This window comes from Poecilia formosa, unplaced genomic scaffold, assembly GCF_000485575.1.
Source record: "Poecilia formosa unplaced genomic scaffold, Poecilia_formosa-5.1.2 Scaffold154, whole genome shotgun sequence".
Lineage (NCBI taxonomy): Eukaryota > Metazoa > Chordata > Actinopteri > Cyprinodontiformes > Poeciliidae > Poecilia > Poecilia formosa.
The window spans coordinates 571,845-594,265 of NW_006800093.1; the positions used below are offsets into that span (position 1 = coordinate 571,845).

Below are 22,421 nucleotides of genomic sequence, written 5' to 3' on the forward strand. Positions count from 1 at the left end.
ACTAACTACAGACTGGATTTCAGATTCTGCTAATGGGATTGAAGGTACTACAGCAGGCACATGGTCTGAAGCTTCACGCTTCTCTGAAGTGGAGCTCACTTCTGCATCAAACACTGTATTGCAATCTTTGTCACACACTGCACTTGCTTCAGATACTGAAATAGCTTCCTTCAGGCTGCCAACGACAGCCTGTGACTCATCCTCTTTCTTGTCAGTTTCTGCCTCCCTATCCTTGACTGATGGCTCAACAACTTCCTCAGAGTCATTTTGATATTTTGTGGCACTCAACCCAGCTTCTGCCTCACCCTCACAGTCTTCCTCCTCACAGGTTTCATCACTGGGTTTTGTTGTTTCGATGGTATCGGCTGAGGTTAGCACAGGTTGTACACTTTTAACTGGCACCTCAGCAGCATTCGCTTCTTGCCGTCTTGATTCGACAGATGGTAGATCAGAGATAACCGCTGCTTTGTCAGACTGTTCATCCATCTCTGAAGTGCTATCCGCCAGGCTTTGTTTTCTTGTCTGTGGTACAGCCTCTGCTACAGCAGGAGAGTCTTCTTTTCCTTCGGATTTCTGTAACGACGCCGTCGTCGTCTCAACAGGGCTTCCTTCAACAACCTCAGACTTGGTTTCTTGCTGTATATCTTTATTTATGTGAGCATCCTCTTTCGGCATCTCCTCTGGGACAGTTACTGCTGCAGCACTTTCCTTTTCTACCTCCTTTTCTACCTCCATTAGAATATTTTCAGCATCATTGCTGACTGCTCCAATTAAGCACGCTTCATCATCATGTTTTCTGAGAACTTTTTGGTCATCAACTGTTTCTTTTGTAATTCCCTCCTCTTTTAATGATTCCCCCTCCTCCGATTTCACCTCTGCTGGTTCTGCTGTGCCTACTTTTACTTCAGCGTCAACTCCCACTAGTTCATTATCTTTCTCAGGTGTTTTATCCAGAGCAATTTTCTTGTCATCAATAATTTTCTCAGAGTCTTTGGTTTCATCGGCGCTCTCTATTTTTGCTGTCTCTTGAACATTAGTTTCTTTCTCTAATGGAGCTGCAACAGGAGAGACATCTACCACATCTGGAACCTCTTCTTTGTCTGTAGTCTGTTTTTTTGTTTCAGCTTCCGGACCAGCTTCCTCTAACACTTCAGGAGAATTTTTATCTTCAATGACCGAAGAAATCTCTAATTCTGTATCGTTTGCTGGTGTTGCTTGTAATGCTTGCCCTGTGTTGTCATGTGCATCGACTTTGGCAGCAGGGTTTCCAGAGGTTATCAACTCTGATGCTGACATATTATCTGAAGTAACATCATTACAAACAAGTGCTGCAACAGTGTCTGCCCCTGATTCTTCAATGATGTCTCGTTTGTCGATCTCTAACTTTGCGTCTGTTAGAGTTACCTCTGCTGGCATATTTTGGGGTTCGTCAGTCGAAACTCCACATATTTTCTTTTCGTTTTCGTCGGTCGCAGTCGAATCTGGCTTTACCGGAGGTGAAGCCTCCTCAGTGACTGTGTCATGGATCACCGAAGCAGCTGGCTCAACTGTCGCTTCTGGAAGCGTCTCAGGTGTCGACTCGACGGCTTTATGATCTTCTGCGGGAGCGGCACCCTCGCTTTGAGCAGTCTCGGCGTCTGAATCAGTTTCTACCTTAACAGAGTCAGCTGTGGTGTCTAAAACAGCATTTGTCGATTGGCTTTGTGTTTCATCTTCAACAGTTTCAGACAGACCCTCTGCCCTAATGTCAATGCTACCTTGTTGCTCGACTGCTGGGACTTGACTGGCAGGTCCACACTGTGTTTGCGCTTCAACATTAAGAACCTGTGTGTCAGACTGGGGATGATTCTCTGCCGCTTTCTCACAGCTACTCTGTTGTTCCTCAGCTGCTAGAATTTGACTGACAGTTGCGCTCTGTGTTTGTTGGTTAGTGTCAGGTAGCTCTGTGTCAGGAGGAGGACTGTCCTCTGCTATGTTCTCAGAACTGAGCGGTTTGTCCTCAACAGGTGGGATGTCTGAGTTTTTCTCAGCTAAACTCTCTGAATTTAAAAGCTGCTGATCAGAGGGCGATTCATCTGTTAATGAGAGCGTTATCAGTTCTTCTGAATCAGGCGTTTCCTGAGGGACGGCCTCTACAGGAGTGTGTGTGTGTTCAGGTGAAACTGGTGTGGGTGCATTTGCTACCTTGATCTCGGTAGCAGGTGGGGTTGGATCTATTGGTTCAGCTACAGGTTTGCTATCTACAGCAGCAGGAAGTGGTGTGGTGGAGGGGTCGGGGGGCGAAGCGGGTTCTTGCTTCTTTGTGGACGCCGTGGATGGTGGAGGGACGTCTCCCAGCTGGCCTGACATTGCTTTTTGAGTCTGACAGTTCAGGCAAAGCCATTCCTTCTGCAAGACAAACACGATGACAAGTGTTCAGTAAATCCAAAGCCTCCAGATCTGCTTAACAATGACACAAGTTTCTCATGAGGTGTTCAAAGTTATCATTAACAAAAAAAAAATGCTTTTTTTGTTAAGTATTTCATAAATTTTTGTAAATGTGTTCAATAATTTTTGCCCACTTATTTCATCAGAGTTCCTGATAACAATTGATGGGCTTTTTTTTTTTTTTTTTGTCATATTTTGGGGATTTGTGTCCAACATTTTATGTGGATTTTATGCTAATAGCCTCACTAGGAAAAAACTAATTAGAAACATGTAAATATTTGTAAATGTAAACATATGCAACAATACACTCAGCATCAACACATTTCATCGGAAAAACACAACATACAAAATATACATGTATATGTACGCATGTATAAACTTTAAGCTTTAAGGTGGCAGGAGAACTGCACATTATCCATTCAAAGCCCTGAGTCTTGTTCTAATAATACACATTTTGCTGTTTATGCAAAGTACAATAGGTGGCTACAAAACCCTCTTCGAAATCACCTGGTGCTAAGTGTCTTTATAGCTGTGTTGTCATGCTGCAACTGTTCCATTAGTGTCATCTATCCCCACGTGTTTGCTGTAAAACAGTACTCTAGCGGAAGATGCTTTACGTAAACTGAACGCCCTCCTGTGTGCTTCTATTCAAGATGTGGATCTATTGTTGGTATGCAATGTCCCATGCTGCTTTGCTAAGGCGGAAAAATGATAAGCAATCGATACGGTGAGACTGGAGATCAAAAAATAGCGCAGACTCGCACACTCTCGACATATTCTTGAGTAGACGCGAGGCGCAAACAAATACCTCGGTTCACAGTTTGACAAGTGTGCTAACATCCTTCTATAACCTACCCCGACAGGATTTTAGTGCTAAAAATGAATTTCAGAGTCACGCAGTCCATCTCTGGGCGTGGAGAGCTGGAGAAACAGCAAGACAGGAGGGAGGTGGAAGACGATGACAGAGGGGGGAATTTAGCAGCAGCTCAGCTTGATTAAATAAGGCATGAACCGCCATGTTGTTGCCTATGCCTTGGAATGATTAACACACCTGCATGTGGATTTCTCTAATAAGAGCATGGGAAGGCAACCAAAATGTTGATGGACAAAGTATAGAGATGCACTGCTTCCTGACACAGAACCACGATGCGGGGGGTTTTCGGCGAAATGACTAGAAAGAGCAGGCACTGAAAGGTAGAGAGAGATATGGCTGCAGATAGAAACACTCACTCAGGCTGTTGGTGAGCTCCAGCCTCCTCAGAGCCTGTCATCACCGACGTTATCGAGAAATTTCAACGGGAACGTCTCACTACCCGTTCCCCTTGGTCACTGTCTCTCTTAGAGCTACTGAGGGGAACTGAGCCAACTGCAGCCTCCACACAGAAATAGATTCCTTTCAACTTTTCGCCAAAGAAAAGGCAAGGCTATTAAAAAATACATTTAAAAAAATAAAACTGAACATGTATAAAAGCAACACACACAAAATCGATGGAGATTTCATAACTTACTCAGAAGAATGGACATTACTCCATGAGTCAATAATTTTTTTTGACAATTTGTGATAATTTGCTTCTTACTAATCCATTTAATCAGTCTGTAACCATCAGCAAAGGCTATACAAAATCCATATTTATATACAGAATAACTAGTTTCAGATCAAAATATGTCCCCTAAAGAGCCCCACAAGAAAAGTCCCAACAATGAGATTGATACACACCCACTTGCACAAATAACTGCTTGTTTCTAAGCACCAATCATCTGATTGCGTACTGTTCTAATTTATGAAACAGTATGTTGTGATAGATTGGGTCAAGTACTTTTTTAAGGCCAATGACAACCTTTGCATTTCTTTGGATCCATGTTAGTTTTTATTTCTCCAATAAATGTAGTCCAGGTGTGGCAGCCCATTTCTATGGAAGCCCATTTCTGCCATGAAAGAAAAAAATAAAAGGCCAACAGGAAGTCATAATTATGAGATTCAAAGTCATAATTATGACTTTGAAAGTCGAAATTATGACTTTGAATCTCATAATTATGACTTCGAAAGTCGAAATTATGACTTCCTGTTGGTCTTTTATTTTTTCTTTCATGGCGGAAATGGGATTCCGCCATTCCATGGCGGAATGGCCATGTTTCTGTTCTTATTAAGAACAGGACAGGAGTTTTCGCACTGTTATGACTTTTGCTAATTTTATTTTGAGGCCACAACAGCAAAATGAAGGCTCGAGGCACATGATGAGAACAAAATTTAATTGTAACTGAACTCATGAAAGCAACAAAACAGGCTGGCGACAATAAAAGAGGATCTTGGACTGAATGAGAAAACCAAAGAACTCCTTTTGACAGGGAGATTGATTCCTGGAATTCTAAAAAAGGTGAGTTAATTAGCAGATGAGAAACAACTGGGTAACGCAGGAAGCTGAGGCACTAGTGGAAGGTGCTGAGTAAATTAGGGAACACAGAAAACAATCACGTCAACCAAACAGGACAGAAATGCAAGTTTGGGGGAAAAATGAAACTCAAAATACTGCAGATTGTGATAAAAACTGAGATGCACATTGTATTGTGAAACTCTGTCAGATCCAGCAATAAGTATGTTTTCTTTTTTTTCTCCTTTTTTTTTAAAAGAAAAGAACAATGTTAGAAAGAAGAATTTTATCCAACGTGATTTCATTCACTTTTAAACTCTAAAGCTTTCGATAAAATTAAAGTCTGAATGTTGTTGCCCTTCCTCTCACTGATGAGTTTCCATCTTAATTATAATGCATCAAGCTGCTGGTGGAACATTACAGCCTCAGCTCCTTTGCGAGCCAAAAAAGATCTTTGCCTATTGATGTAGTTGACACTATCTGGTTCGGTGAGCTGAGATCAAATGGGTCCTCTTTTACCAATATACACCAAGTATTTCTTATTTGAAAAACGAAACTAAATAAGGAGTAGAATACATTTCATCCTAAACAAATAAGAGACAAAAACGAAGCTCATTTAAATCTTAGAAATCAAACTGCAGACAAAAAGCCAAAGAAACGTCTCGGCGCAACGCAGCACTGGCTCTGGCTTCCCACACCAGTAACTAGGCAACATTTCAATATATCAGATATTGTTCAAGCTTTATTGAAGAAGTGACATCTCCGTCTCTGATCAAAAGGTGATTCCAAGCGCCAAGAAGCTGCCTTGCACACCTTCATCGTATTTTTTTTTTCTTCAACAATCTTACGGTTCATGTTCACGAAATGATTTTTGCCAGACAGTAAATTTTAACCAATAAATGCAGTGGAAGTGACTCACAGATATGAGTCACGAGCGCTCAGACAAATTACAACAGTCAGGTTGTCAGGCTCTGTACTCCTTACAGCTGCAGCGGGTGATACCCGTATCTTTTATGACGCCGCCTTCCCACTCCCCCCTTCGTTCACTCGGGCTCCTTTTTTTTTTTTTTTTGTCACAGTAGCTTATTGTCTCTCCTCTCCTCTGGCCTGTTCTTATGATTTCTACGTCGAGACGTTATTTTGTTTGTACTCCTCATGCCACTGCACAACAAAATTCCACTGGTATGCAAGTGTTTCAACGAATCCACTAAATATAAAAGATCACATCTTATAGCGCTCCAAAAATATACTGGACTTTCATTTTATGTTTTGTGCATAAAGAGTTATTTGCAGTTTAGACCTTTTGCTTGTTCCAAGCAGTTTTGTTGGTTTCTCCATATATCATCCGGATGCATTTAAAAAAAAAAAAAAAAGAGCCAGTATGTGAATAGGTGGGTGGGGGGTTGGAGTGAAAGAGAGAGCAGCGGCAGTCAGGATGTAACAGCCTGTACTAACAAGATGAGGCTGGTGCCAGAATGTGTGGGTTTTTAAGTCTCAGTGAGGTTCTGCCTGCCTGTCCTCCAGTCTCTGATGAAGGCTCAGTGCTGGCACGCTGGATGCCACCACCACCACCTCACCCCTCCAACCATTCCTTGGCACAAAATGCTCAGTAGCTAAAATATGGCTCTGGTCCAAAGCATGCAGAAATTAGTAAATTAGAAAAGGGGATGAGGGAAAATCCTTGTGGAGGGCTAACTGTCCAAATTGCCACTTGCTAAACCCGAAAAAAGATGCGGTGCATTGCAAAAGTATTCATATCCCGTTTAAAATGTACACCTTTTAGGTATTTTCAGAATATGTTATGCATACTAAAAGAAAGCTTACACACAACTGTGATATTGTTGTTGAATACCGCGATGACCATCAGTTGCAAAAAGCAATCTTTCATTCCCGTTCCCATCCGTTTCTGTGACTATTACATTTCAAATCAGGTAAAAGTCCATCTAAAAAGGCCGAATACATTAAGAGGGTGCAGAATGTAAAATGTATTGCCTTTGGAATATTAGACAAAAACAAAACTTCCCATTAATTTTAACATTCGCCGTGCGCATCCAGTCCGAGTGCGTTTTTGCCGTTTTTCGAAGATCCCTGGGTAAACGTTGCAAAAATGATAGAGGCATACCTCATACGACTTGTAATTAAAATGGAAACATCCAGTGTTTTTCCAAAGTGTTTGCTCGGATGAGTGGAACACAAAGGCACAGTGCACTTTTCAGATTTATTTTACAAATAATTTAAAAAAAAAATGCATAATTTTCCTTCAGCTTTAGAGCCATGTAGTACTTTCTGTTTCTGTGACATTAAAATATATTGAAATTTGTAGTGTTAACATTACAAAACAATCCCACCTTAAGAGGTATGAACACTTTTGCAAGAGGCTTTTTTTTTTTTTGCTTGCACTGCACCTTCCAAATGAGTTAATTAATTCAACTAAAAGAATCCCACAAAGACTAAAATGTTCCCCATTTTAAATAATAAAATTATGGTTCCCACAGAATGACACTGTGATAAGAAAGAAGATAGTGGGAGGGGGCAGCCCTCGTGTTCTCCCCTCTCCTGCTTTAGTGGATCTCTTTTGTGGCTGTTACTATTTTTGCACACATCAGGCTTTAGGCCAAGTGATGGTGAGAGCTGTGAACACTGCATGGAGTGAATAAAGATTAAAAAAAACAAAAAAAAAAACATAAACAGCAACAGATCTACCTAAAGACCGTCCTGTTATGTGATACTCAAAAAGAAGCGGACGTATTAACGATTAGAATACTAATGAATGGCAGGTTGGTGATAAAAGGCCGGCGTGTGCATCGTTGGTCTTTATCTGCCTGAGCAGATCATGGGGAGTTCAGAACGGGAGAAAAATGTGGGACGTGATCGCAGAATAACGATAAGGAGGAAAACAAAGTAATGTGGGAGAAATAGAGTAAAAAGATGTACGAATAACTGAATTTTAGCAATGACACCAACGATGGGCGAGGCATTTATTGATATTTAGTCAAACTGCATAATTCTCAAAAGCATTCATATGAACTTTTTACCTTTTTAGATCTTTCCGTAAAATGGATAGAAACATGGCCTTTTTTGTCCAAATTTATTTATTTATTTATTTTTTTCTCTCCGAGTCTCCACATGGGAAGGTTTAGGTGAGCAGCATTTTTTTTGTTCTAGAAATTCCCTGATTTTTTTAAAGATAAGCTTACTTTTGTTTCCTTTCCTTTGAAGAAAGGAATACGACATAGGTGTCCAACTTTTCCCACATTTTCACCCCATTAAACTTCCTCGATAATCAAATTAAACACATATTTTAGGGGTGTCAGTTGTGATATTGGCAATTAGACAAAAAAATGTAACCATTATTTCTGTGAGTAAATTTCAGCTGCAGAAATGTACTAATAAGTTCATACTTTCAATATTTCCAAATCTTCGGGGCAAAACTCGAGTAGCAATGATGGGAAGTTCATTGCCATCATTTATTCTTCCCCTCCTCCCCAAGAGTGCACATCATGATGAACGGCATTTTGAAATCCATATGTAATACCTGCAGTAGAGTTGGTCAATTATTAATGTCCAACCAAACATCCCTGTCCCGCCTTTAAAACCCGACGTTTTAAAGGCCATGGCAGTGAGACCGCCGTCTGATAAAAACTGAAGCATAGCTGTAGATTTTCTCGCCGATGGTGAGACGAGATGAAACACTCCAACTCTTTGATTCGTGCTCGTTAGCAAAGTCGTGCCACTCCCGTCTTACGCAAGGCTCTTCCGACACGCGCTCTCGTTACTGAAAAGGCCAACATGACATGAAGTCTGATCTGGAGGAACATTGTTGCTCAGCGCCAGGCATACTTTTACAGAGATCCCCTTACATCAAAAACAAAAAAAGGGGAGACGGCGGGGGGAAGAAGAGCAGGACAAAAATAGATGGCAGTAAGAAGCACAGAAATAACTGAAATGATAGCTCACAGATAAACAACAAAAAAAAGGATATAACAGTGTGAAATGACAAAAATATCACAGAATCAAAATCAGATGTGTTGTTGGCCTGTTCGAGTTGCATTGTTGGGAATTTAGACAAGAAGACAATGAAGCCTGAGAGGAGATGACAAACATCCTGCTGCCCTTTAAATCTTTTAAGGAAATCCACATACCCCCACCCCCCCCTGCCTCCGCAACGCACGTGGCGATATGCACGCGCACTCACCGTAATTTATCTCGACAAAAAGACAACATGAAGCATAAATACCCGAGGCGTGCTGACAACGTAGCCACTTACAACATCACACCTACAACAGGTGAGGCGTCACCAGTCACGCGTCCATTCAGTGTTCCACAGTTCCGCTTACAAAAAACAAAACAAAAAAACACCTGCAGTTAAATATCCTGGCTCCTATTCCATGTACCCACAGCCACGCCCTCACGTGCGTCAGCGAGTCAACCTTTGCTGGCAGCTGACGTGACGACAGCGAGTGACACAGAGGTGACACACACTGCGTGGGGGGTTAGATGGCTCAACGAAAGTCTTGTGTGCAGAACATTCTGTATGCTGTTCATTTGTTCCGCCTCTCCCCCCCCCACAAGTTGGATTTAAAAATGCACCTAGAGGTTCAGCTGTGTCATAGGTGAACGGAAACTAGGTGGCAATACTGAAAAGCTTTATGAAGTCTGGATGCCCATCTGGAGTTAAGTGGTGGCAAAGCAAAATATCCTCTGAGCTCAAAGTGAAAATGACACGGTACGGGTAAGGGTTCAATAAGATGAACTGTCTACGTTTAAGTAGATATAAGTATATATGTATTTTTAAAAACTAGTCTTAAATATTCCACTCTGAAGTACACCTAAATAAAGTGCTGGACCTTTTTGGAGGCCCCCGGGTCTTTGGAACAGAAACTGGCCCTTAGCATCACAGATACCCTGCCATGCTTAACAGCAGGCATCAGAATGTTTTCCACTGATGGTACATTGTTTTTACACCATGTTTGTTATCAAAATGCCCAATCTTAATCTTATTTTGTTAAAATTCCAACTTTGTCCTGACAGTATAATATCAGACAGATCATTCTTGGGGTAAAAAAAAATAAAAATAAAAATCAAATCAGAGCATTACTGCTGTCAGTTAAACTAATGTATGTGCTGCTCACACCCTTTGTGAAATTTCCAGTCTAGGTCTTCGGTTTTCCCCAAAACTCCCTACTGTACATGGCAGCAGAGTTTAGGAAATGTCACACTTGTGATTCTTGAACAGAAAACATACTTTCTGTCACTCAGGTCATGTGCTGGCAATGAAACGAGAATCTAAAGATTGTCTTAGAGTCTTTGTTGTCCACTGTTTGATTTGGTTCTGCAACAGTGAGCTGGCATAATAGGCCTTTATTGTCCAGCAAACCGGAAAGTTGCACTGCAGGTATTAAACATTTGCAGAAACTAATGAAGCAAATGAAGTGAAAAACAGTTTGAGTGTCAATAAATGTGTCAGGTATTTGACGAAAATAAGTCTTACAATGGAAAGATTATAGCCTGTGATTATTTTTGAAGTTTCTGAATTTTTCAGTGTGAAGAATTCAAACTAGACGCATTTCAAAATTTTCCATACTGAAGAATTTTTTTAAAAATGCCTGAAAAAAAATTTAAGCATCAATGGCAGAATACCTAACAAATTAAAGGTTTTTATGTCAGTTTAAAATAAATATGCGTGATATTTTCAAGTACCAGGTTGGTTTGACAAAGACATGCTAAACAACCCAATTTTAAAAGGTAAGAAAAAACAAATGCTGGATGGAAATAGTAACGGTTTTAATTCCATTTTAGTTCTACTTCCCGTTACGGAAGAATTCTAGGAGAGCTATAAATATGCAGCAGATTACATAAAGACAAAAATAAATCGAAGCTAGCAGCAACCACATCCTGCCAGTTTACCAAACTCAAATGATTAACTGTGATCACTCCCCGTCAACACACATGTACATGTTATAAAATTAAACCTGGAGTATATATTTCTGAGCCTGTGTGCATAATCTTGGAGTAAATTCAGTTTTAGTTTTGAAAATGTTTACGTTTTTAGTTGAATAATCATTCTATCCTATAAAAAGAAATTCAAATCGATTATCAAAAGCCCAAAACTAATAAGGTGTAGATGCAGTGCATTAAACTATTGAATAGATATGCAAGTGTTGAGGAATAACAATGTAGTTAGGTAATCACAATATCCTGATTAAAGGTGTTTTGGAAGATGCTCATGTGGAAAATGAAACCCTGAAAACTTCTAATTCCATCTCTGTAGTGGGTAATTTTCATGAAACACCCAAAGGTTTGACATGTCTAGAAGGAACAACATAGAAAAACAACAAGAATATGTACTTTGTTTAAAAAGCAAAAGGCGTAGTTAAGATGGAAAGTACTTCAGTAATAGCTTTCCTACCTCGTCTATATGAGGATTAGGATTAAATCCGCACAGATTGCACACGTTCTTCTTGCACTCGTTGCACACACTGTAGTTGGGGGCGTCTGATGAGCCAACGTTGAGCTCCAAGTTACAGAGAGGGCAGTTTCCCTTGGCAACTGAAGTTTCAGACTGAGCAGACTCAGCCGCTGTGGACTTCTCTTCCTGCTCTGTGGCTGCGCGCCTGGGGGGCTCTCTGGACCAGGCAGGCGGGGTGTCCGGAGCAGAGTCGGAGTCCGGTGGAGATCCGGGTGCAGAGAAAGGAGAGTCAGGAGGAGAACCTGGTCCGGAGTCGGGTGACCCAGGCGGAGACTCGGGTGCTTTGGTTTCCTCTCCAGAGACAAGAGTGGTGGCTGAGCTCAGAAGCGATGAGCCGAAGCTGAACATTTGAGATGCAGCGGCAGGAGGTTTCGCTGACTCCGTCAGCCCTCCCAGACCCCCAAACAGCTTTCCAGCCACGGATTCTTCTTGTTTTGGCGCAGCCTGTGTGGGAGGCTTCGATGACTCCATCAGCCCACCAAATCCACTGAATAGTTTCCCCGTAACCGACTCCGACGCTTGCGCGGCCACTGCGGGGGGTTTAGCTGAATCCGTTAGCCCTCCTAAGCTGATGCCGCCCAAACCCCCAAAGAAACTCGATTCTTGTTTGGCTTTAGCTGGGGACTGCTGAGGGCTGGACCTCTGCTGAATGGGACGCCCTGTTTTGGGGTCAATCTTGGGCGACCCTGCCAATGAGGAGCCTGGAGAAAGGGGTCCAGGAGATGAGGAACATGGGGATTTCTGCCTTGGTGTCGTTGGCGGTGTCAGCCCTTGGTCGGAGGTGCTCTGCTGTTTTATCAGCAGCTTTCCGGGCTTGCCGCCTCGCTGAGGCGAGGGTGGGCCAGAGCCTTGCATGGGCTTTGACATGCCAGGAGGATCCATGCCTCCCATTGCTCGCTGCATCTGACAGTTCAGGCAAAGCCACTCTTTACCCTGCAAATGAAAGGAAGACAAGTCAGATGTTGTGGTTTTTGTGACCTTTGTTCATTAGTAGCTTGACAAGACAATGGGCAGGAAGAGAGAAAAACCAATTGCACAAAATCAGGAATCAAAACCTGGGACAGCTGCATCAAGCACCATAACCCTCATATACAGAAGGCCTGGTGTACAACATGTAACCATGACGAGTTAGATATAATTGAATCACATTTTTAAAAACTGCTGTGAGAGGAAGTGGTGTGTTCATGCTTACACAGTGCCTTGCAAACCTATTCATATATCTTTTCTAAAGAACAGCTTCTCAGCTATCGACCCTGCTGCAGTTTGGAGGAGCTTGATCAACATCGCTACCTATAGGGACCCATCACTACACGCTGTGACAATCTCGCTCCACGATGGGCTGAAGACCTCGACAGCTTCTTCTGCAAGTTTTAAATCCAATCATTGGCACCTCTAACCCACTTACCCGCAACCCACTCTCACACAAAAAACGATTACATGGACCCTTATACCAACAACTCCACAACTCGCTCCGCTCCCCCATGACTTCCTGTCTGCACTGAGAAAGGTGTAAACAGGTTTTTTCGGCGTTACAAGACCAGTAAAGCTTTCCTGATTCTGCCTGAAAGCCGGTGCTGACCAACTCGCCCGCATCCTCAGATTTAACAAGTCTCTGGAGCTGTGTGAGGTTCCCTCCATCGTCATCCCGGTCCCCAAGAAACGAACCACAACATAACTTAAATGTCTACAGGCTTGTCACACTGATGTTTGTGGTCATAAAATTCCTTGAACAACAGGTTTCGAAGGTCAGCCAGAAAGTTACCACTTGTGGTCCCAAAAACTCATTTTAGGATACGAGGTGATTGCTCATTTGAACTCGTAACGTCTATAAATTGTGAAATTCCCTAATATTCTCCTTACCCTGATTAATCTCAGTTGAAGATATATTTTTAAGCAGCCATTTAGATAGTCAGTTATAAACTCCCAATTACTATGTTTACTGACTTTTAGATTTTTATTGCTTTCCATCTGTTTTGTTTATTTTTCTGTGTTTCGTTTTCACTCTAAATCTTTATGTGACATTCCATCCGGTGAAAAGTGCTTTATGAACACAGCTCACTTATGAAATCGGTGTTTCCAATTATGCTTGATTCCGTTGCTGGGTAACCGATTTCCATCTTGAAAAAACAATCCAAAATTCGCAACAGTTCCATAATTAATCAGAACAGCAAGCAGTTGGTTGCGTTCTAGTAAATATTAGCGCTAAAGTGGTTGGCTTTCATGGTGTCTACCGTTACAGAACCAAACACCTGTCTCGGAAAAAGAAAAAAGAATGGAGGCCAGAGCCTTTTGTTTAGTGTTTGGCCATCTCTTTTGGTTTCCACAGCGTGGCAAGCACAGTGTTGAAAGAGCCAGCTGTTGACGGTTTGATCACCATCTAGAAAAAGAACAATGTGTGCATACCCATTTGCTACTCGTATGTTGGTGTGTTTGACATCTTAAAAGGCAAAAAAAAAGAAGAAAAAAAAAAGAAAAGAATGTCCTTGTTGATCCACACAGAAGAATGTCTTAAAGAATAGTTCTACAAAAGCAGGTTTAACTCCTGACCAACCAGCATTTACAGTTCATGTGTGAGTGAATGTCGTCACTCGCTGGCAGAGTTCCTTCCTGTGGCCATGATATGAGTCACCTTGATCAACATTCCCCAAGTCCATATGGCCACTCTGCTTCCCAGATCATGTGTGTTGCTCTTGAAAGCGACATGTCCTCTTTTGGATCAGGGAGGACCGACATACTGGACTCTGCTGTAGCTTCAAATTGAGCATCATAACCAGTTTTTATTTGAATGATCCGTTTGTACAATTTGCAACATTTATTAGATATGCACTAGTCTGGCTGTTTTTTTTTTTCTTTCTTGCTCTTACTGAATTCAAGGTCTGACTGAATCTGATTTTTTTTCTCCCCCTCTAACACTTAAAACAAAATAAAGAAAAAAAAAATATGTCACTAGTTCCACAACTGAGATTTCAATTTTGAAATAAAACATAAATTAAAGATTATTGCCCTTCATGTGTAAAAAATATTTCTAACCTTTCAGAAAACTCAAAAGAGCCGAACTACACACACTTTCAGGTGTTTAACATTTGAAGCAGAGATAATTAAGAAAAAGTATTCAAATTCCAGTTCCTGGTCAGTGTTTTTCTTGTGTGTGTGTGTGTATCCTTAATACATTTTTAAAATCTTTTTCTTTTTACATAATTTCTAACTAGGTATTTTCTAACAATGATGACTATAATAAAAAATGACTGCAGATATGTGTACATATTGTTCCTTTATATTCATTATCTTTCCTCAAAGTTTTGTTTGAGTTCGCTCAATATTGGCAAATAAATATGATTCATAAACTGATAAACTTGAATCAAACTGATACATTTTGCACTTTTTGGAGGTCTTATTCTTGCCGTTTAGCATGTAATGCAAACAGCAATGCCAGTGCATGATTAATGGTTTTTGTTTTTTCAACGAGAAATGCCAGAATAAAATCATTGCCTTTTCTACATGCATGGCATCGCTCACACCTGTGTATAATCCATTATGAAATCTGTGGCGGTATTATCTGTGACCTTTTGAGAACTGGAAAGCTCCCGGCTGTACATGTAGACAAAAATCACAAAGTTATCTCACTTTAGCTCATCGGCCAGGACATTATTTATCATTTGAATTATTTATCTATTTTTTAATTTTAAGAAAAATACAACTACAGTAAAAGAAAGAAAAGCTGTCAGGGTCTTACCGCCGAGTCTGGTGGGCTGAAGCCACACAGGCTGCAGACCTGGTTCTTGCACTCAGTGCAGGTGTTGTAATTAGGTGGCTCCTTAGATCCGGTGTTGAGCTGGGTGGTTTTACACAGCGGACAGAGTCCATCTGCAGGCTTTCCAGCTGCCTGCTGCCTGGGGGCCACTGAACCCTTTGCTGGCATGGGGCCCGGCTGCCCTTGAGCTTTTGGTCCAGGTTTTCCAGGTCCTTGTTGTGGTGGGCCACCTTGCCCTTGCCCTTGTCTGGGGGCCTGACCAGGTGGTCCTTGATCTGATTTGGCCCCCTGACTTTGCCTTGGTCCTGGGCCAGGAGGACCTTGACCAGATTTCGGCCCCTGACCAGGTGGTCCTTGCCCTGGAGGACCTGATTTTGGTCCCTGACCGGGTGCACCCTGACCTTGCCTCGGCCCCTGACCAGGTGGGCCTTGACCTGGAAGACCTGATTTTGGTCCCTGACCGGGTGCACCCTGACCTTGCCTCGGCCCCTGACCAGGTGGGCCTTGACCTGGAGGACCTGATTTCGGTCCCNGGTCCCTGACCGGGTGCACCCTGACCTTGCCTCGGCCCCTGACCAGGTGGGCCTTGACCTGGAGGACCTGATTTCGGTCCCTGACCGGGTGCACCCTGACCTTGCCTCGGTGCCTGTCCAGGGGGGCCTTGACCTGGCTTTGGGGGTCCTGCCTGCTGTGGTCCCTTTGGTCCCTGACCCTGCTGGGGGCCCTTCCCCAGTGGCTTCCCCCCCTGCTTGTTTTCCACTTTTGCCGTCGCATCACCCTCCTCCTCGTCCCCGAACAGTCCAAACTTGGGAATGTTGACGGCGTCGCCCATAGATGAGATGGAGGACGTCATTGACGACACGGCGCTGAGGGGATTGGCCCCGCTGAGGAAGCTGGAGCCAAACATGCCAGACGATTTAGTCTCCGGGCCTTTTGGCTCCTGCCGGAATCTGGATTCAAAGAGGCTTAAGGACGAGGGGCTGCGGCCTGGTGTGGGCCTGCCAGGCGGACCCTGGTTGAAGGCGTCTACGGTTCGACTCTTACTTAGACCTGCAGGGCCCCTGGAGGCTCCTACCTGCTGGTGAGCATCAGATTCTGAAGGTCTGAATAAAAAAAACAGAAACAAAGCAATCCTTGTTATATTTACAAGTAAAAGAACCCAATAAAAGAAATGCAAGCAACACAAAACTAAAACAGGTTGATAGTGCTGCTGGTTAAATTTTATATCCGACTTTACAACATTTAACATTTAAACTTCATTAAAAGGAACAGCAATTTGCTAGCCATGTCTGTTTCTGCTGACTCATTCACACTCGCCATGACAACAAGTCCCATCCTCTAAAACTACACCAAACATTAAACCAACAAACAGAAAATACAACAATTTCTTATTTGATTATCAGAGACATGACCTTTTGTACAGCGCCTTGCAGAAGTATCCAAAGCCCTTGAATTTTATTTTATTTTTTTTACATTTAGTCTTGTTCCAACCTCCAACTTTAAACTCACTAGGATTCACAACACAATGTAGTGCAATAAAATGAAAAGGGTTAATCATTAAAACATTCCAAAGGAAAAAAAAAAAAAACAGCTGAGTGATTTTTGCATCCAAAAATCACTCGGCTACAAATATAAATCCACTTTTTCTTGTACGACCTCGAAAAAGGTTGTAGAGAACAAACAGCTGACGGAAACACAAATACTGGCGAACGACGGAGTGTGGACAGTAGACAGAGACTGAGAAGCGGTTGGTTGTAGCCTGAATGTTAGGACAAAGCGACGGGGCCCGTAAACCCAACCTGAACACAGAATGCAGCGCATGCCAAGTGGAAGTGGAACTTTAGAGAAGTGCATCAGTGGAAGCTAATGGACCAATTGGCTGCCATTGATTAAAGCATGACGGTGCATGTTTATGACACACACTTGCATTGGTTGCTGCTGCAGAGAAGATCCTTGGATGCTGTGGTGTAATTAAATAATGTTCTCTGGCAGTAAAAGTTTAATGTTGCAATGAATATAATATCTGATTGTTTTCATAGCACGCCTGAGTAATATGGTACTGTAAAGGGTAGCAGCCGAACAAAGGAGGGCTGGTCAGAATGGTGAGTGAACTTTGGGCGTGTTCAGGGTCCCTCCTAGCGTGGGGGCTCTGAGAGTCTACTGACCGAATGAATGACCAGTTGCAGGTTATCTACACAGATCATTATCCTTAGGCCAAGTTTAATACTTGCACACATTCAACGTCCCTGGAACATTCAATTCAACATGAAACACTTAAATTCAGTGAAATATTTAGGAAATATATTAATCATACTAATAGTTTAATTAAATATCCATTGAATATACATTTAATATGCAACCCTGCACAGATAACCATAGTGTCAGGATTTCTTATATTATATGGAGATCATGAATTAAAACAGTATTTAAAGGCTTTGTTAAGTATAACAGTACACTGGTTACTATGCAAGTAGTAAATTACTAAGTAAAGAACACTGTACAATCTACTGAGTGAACGAAAAGGAACACTGAATTTTGAGAGAATTACCCAGAAATGTTTTTAATTTGATGACTATGACGTGTCTGTGCAATGACTATAAGAAGATGATCTGTGGGTAAATTAAGTTCATCTTGTTCCAAAATGTAAGACTCGTTTAATACTTCAGCTTTGTCCAGTTTTTGAAAATATGTACAAGACGACTATCTGGATGCGAGTCAGAGCGACTGTCGTTTGCCAACTTAATTTAAAATGTTTGCTAGACGCACACAGGCACTTAATGAAAATCAACGAATCAGGAAGCTTTTACTTGCAGGTTGTCTTGAGAATCATTGCACAGAATTAAAATGTACTTTGTGTAACATTACCATGACAAGTAGTCCTTTTCACAAATACACACAAGTGTGCGCAGGCTTAGGAGCAACGTAGATCATTAACTCAAATGGTCTACACTTAACAGATTATGTTCACCACTGATTAAATAAGCTGAATTTTCTTCACAAGACTTGAGTCTGGATTGCCATGAGGTCTTTAAAGTGCAAGTCTAAGCCAAGTCTGAAATCATGTGTAAGACAAACATGCTACTAAGTGTTTTCTTTTTCAGTCAAGAAATGTATTTTGGCAAAAAAAAAAAAAAAGAGGCAACTTTACTAATTACCAATTCTTAAAAATAATTCAAATCAATTGCCTTATGCCTAATTTGATGTAATCAGATGTATTTCTATGTTTGGCATGTAGATGCAGCATTATTCATATCACCTCCTACCCCTCACTTTAGGGTTCAGAAGGCAAAAATACAAAACAGCAGAATTACAAAATAATAATAATAATAACAACAGACAACAAAAATGGACAATACAAATGGGCTCAAATGTTATGTGGTGGCCCCGCAATGAAATTCTGCTTGGGGCCTCATAAAACCTTGGGCAGGCTCTGTCGACAAAACAATATTTGGCGTAAAAAGCGCCGCAGTGAGTATTTTCAGCACCACGGACAGCGCCAAGCCTGTTTCCTACTCGGCACGAGATGTAGCAGAGATTCAGTACGAATGAAAAAACCAAGACAGAATTCGTTTGGGGAAACACAATCAAAATAAAAATAAGTTAATGTCCCTGTTCTATTTATAGTCATATTAATATTGATGCACCCCTCCCCCCAATCTCTAGCTCGGATATAAATAACATTCCCCCCGGCCCCCAGTTGGAGACAGTTAGCACAGAGGCCCATTACTTCATCCCATTGTAAATACCACTAACAAAATTTTGCAGGGTCTTGTTTTTTTATGGCTGTATATATATGTAGTTAATTGTTAAGATGTTCAAAATGCAAATGAAGAAGAAGAAGAAGAAAACATTAGGCACGACAAATTTCCTTACCCAGCAGGCATTTCGACTATTTCTCACAAATAGGCTACTGGAGGTGTGTCTCCTCACTGATTTCACACAGAACGACCGATCGAATCGGACCATTCTGGTGACTCGAGTGTTTTCGTTTACACCGCCACGAGCTGCAACTTTGCCCACTTTACAGCCAATTTTGTGGATTCAGCCATTAAAAAAACCCAAAAACATTTTAATCGGAGACTCCCATCACTCCTCCTCACAATGAACTCTAGGAACAAACTGGGGTTTCTTGCGCGATTTGCGGCATTGAAATGGGTGTAAATGGGACTCTCCGCCTCCTTATTGCATATTTCTTAACAACCACACACACACACACACTCACACAGAGAGAGAGAGAGACATTCGCTCAGGCCTCTCGCACACAAAACGCTTGGTCCGTTTAGACATTTGGAGTGCATTGAATGATGCCGTTTGAAATCCCTGCCTTCGTGCAGCTGCCGGAGCTCCAGCTTGTCTGCCCTGCGCCCTTGACATCGCCGCGGCCAGTTGCCTCCTCTCGTCCTCGCTTAGTTCGCTCAGGTTGACCGGAGTGCCATCGGAGATCCGGACGAAGCCGCCCTTTCCGTCAGGTGCCAGCCCCTCCGGCAGACCAGACGGCGGCCCTTCGCCTCCTTCCAGGCTCGCTTCGTTCCCCATGATCGACCCCTCCCGTCCCCCCCAGTTCTCAGATCAATCCGACACCCGTCTTTTTTTTTTTCCTTTTTTTTAAATTAATTATCTTCGAAGACGGTGATCCTTCGAGTACCGAAGCATGACGGATTGTTTAGATTTCTGCAGTTATTTCCCTGTCCAGTCGCGCTTCTCCATTTCCTACGTTTCTCGTTGTTTTTCTGTAGCTCGCATCTCTCCAGCTTCAAACCACAGTTGCCACAGTTTTCCGTGAGGGGGGTCTTCGTTTTACTACTGCTCGTAACCAATGAGCGACTTCCGGAACACGATTACAAAATAAAATACTTATTTTATTTTATTTTTTCCTAGCATTGTTTTCGTCATTATCGTTATTAATAAATTCACACCAGCCTTGACCAACAAAAATTTGAACTTTTCAATCCAAATGCTTTGAAATAAAAAAAATCCTACATTTTTTATGCCTGAAATTTTCAGTAATATTTAACTGTTTCATGTTTTATTTTATTAAATCCTAATTGAATTACATACCGTTTTAACTTCTGTTTTCTAATAATATTACCAACACAAAATATTATTAATTATTATTATTATTATTGTTATTAGACAAACGAGGTGTTACATAAATTATAGATTTTTTTTTTTTTTTTTGGAGTGCTTTTATATTTATCCACAGTGGAAATGTATTTTATTAGTCAACATTACGTGCTTTAAGTTGAAAAACAAAAAAAAAACAACTTCCGCTCTTCTCTGAAGAACTCCAGTTAACTTAACGCAGGTTCTCCAAACGTCTCCTGACCAACCACGCATGCTCCACCTCGCAAGTGATCCTAAGACATCAGTGAAGGAAAATGTGCTTAAAGGCGACCATCACTGCTACATTTAGGTTGACTGTGAAATCCAGAGAGAGAATTAAAACAAAAACAAAAAGTCACAATCCTCAAAATACAAAATCTGTGTCATGTTCAGTCGGCAGAGAGCAAATGCAAATATTAGTTTGGGGTCAAGAAACCAGGGCCTCTGGGAGAGCCTAAGATGATCATAGTTGTGTGATTGCACATTTAAAAAAAAAAAAGAAAAAGAAAAGAAAAACAACTATGTCAGGCATCATGATTTCAAAACATGCAAATCTAATTTTAGTGGAGTATGCCATCATGAAATATTCAGAAACACAGATAAGACATCTGCAAAGGCCTACAGATGACTCATAGGTTGAATAATCCATTTTCAGTACCCAGCTATCATCTCCATAGCCTTTCTGTTAGATAAATAAATATGCTGTTTTATATTGGCAGAAATCTGTGAGGAAATCAGTTTTCACGCAACAAGGGTCTCTTTATCTCCTCTTCTGTCTTTCATGAAGATGTGATAGCTCGGGTTATGTGAAGGAGCGCCGCAAAGGATCAACCGGTCTCAAAATAGGCTCCAGAACATCCCATCTTCAAAAAGACAACCCAGTTTAGACGCCGATGTGAACTCGTAACCAGTCATCATCCCGCGTGGCACAAATCAGACCTACAGCATATTTATTTAGGTCTACTGCTGTGGGAATATGCACAAGCAGGAAGCAGACACAGCATCGAGGATATTAAAACCTGTCGGCTGTGCTCTACATCAACAGGAAGTGCAGCAATACGACAGCAAGTGCTCATTTGCTGTGTTGCTCCGTAGGAGCTGTTGGGCAGATGTGTCCTCATTGGAACAAACTCACAGTACCCCCCCCCCCACCCCACCCCCCCAAGGCACCTGGACAGGAAGCTCCGGAGTACGAGCGTGCGACAGTATAGATCATTTGAACTCAATTTTAGATGCGATGACAGGAACCAAAAGTGTGATGCCGGATATCTCGCAATCACTGCATCGTATCTCTAGCTTGTAATAACCACGGCGTCCTTGTGAATTATTTTGTTGTGGCGCTTCTGATGCAGCGCCGGAGGTCGTTTGGAGACTGACTGTGTATTTAGATCACAACCAGGCCCTGAATATAGGTAGCCATGTTTTTTGTCTTTTCAGATCCAAGGGAATGTTATTTAACTCTACCAATCTGTATCCATATGCAATTATATGTTCTCCGACTTCAGTTCTTGGGCTATTCTACAAATTGCCATAACACGGGATAGATAGATATAATGATGACCCTAACATTTTTAAGCTTTCCAGAATCCTTACTACTTTTATTTCATTCTTTTGCCATTTTCTTTTTTTTTTTAACAATTAAAATTTTCTCATCCCACCTCCATCTCCTTGACCTTCCCATGCAAAGGCATGACTCATTTTTTTTTTTTTTTACAGTCATCTCCTTTGTATTTTTCCTTCTATACCCCACAGTGTATCTGCATGTGTAGGCACGCATTTTCGTGACGGTCTTCAGTGATAAATGATGGTAGCGTAATGATCTCTTTTTCTTTTTTTTTTTGCCTACTTGCTGGGAAGAGCGTTTTCTAATATTCTGTTCTGTGAGGGCGGACAAGCAGCCTATGTATGGATGCTCTTCTCGTGTACACATGTAGGAACAACCAGTACGCCCCCACGTTCACACGACACAGACATTCACTCATAAAAAGCAAGAACCCCCTTCCAAAGACAAAACATAAATAGAAGTGTGTTCAAACAGAGCAATGTGATTACTGCAAGTTCAGAGTTATGCAACATTCTCATGTAAAGCTAAATATATATATAGATATATTTTTACCTAAATCAGTGTTATGGTTAGACTGCTATTTTCTTTGCATTAAACTAACAACTTTTTTCAATAGAATGTTGAAAAAGTGTTTACCTTTATCAGCTCATCACATGTAGTCAGGTTTTACTGAGAGTACTGTATTCATGTCACATTATGACTACAAGCTGTAATGTATTGTAGTGGTGCATAGTTGTG

At 41.7% G+C, this 22,421-nt stretch overlaps 1 protein-coding gene across 6 annotated transcripts in view; it reads right to left on the minus strand.

The window, feature by feature from the left end:
• Window positions 1–19,814, minus strand: part of pcloa (piccolo presynaptic cytomatrix protein a) — a 49,877-nt gene extending 30,063 nt beyond the window's left edge. For 4 of the 6 annotated variants that reach the window (XM_016677355.1, XM_016677354.1, XM_016677356.1 and 1 more), the window contains exons 1-5: window positions 19,341–19,812; window positions 15,617–16,119; window positions 14,999–15,384; window positions 11,206–12,198; window positions 2,185–2,388 (exon numbers count right to left, since the gene is read on the minus strand). In XM_016677355.1, coding sequence (XP_016532841.1) covers window positions 2,185–2,388; window positions 11,206–12,198; window positions 14,999–15,384; window positions 15,617–16,119; window positions 19,341–19,552 — 2,298 coding nt within the window. In that variant the 5' untranslated portion in view covers window positions 19,553–19,812. Of the gene's footprint in view, window positions 1–2,184; window positions 2,389–11,205; window positions 12,199–14,998; window positions 15,385–15,616; window positions 16,120–18,889; window positions 18,916–19,340 lie in introns of those variants that run through there. The other 2 variants (XM_016677357.1, XM_016677358.1) reach the window with 2 other exon arrangements.
• Window positions 19,815–22,421: the final 2,607 nt, after the last annotated feature.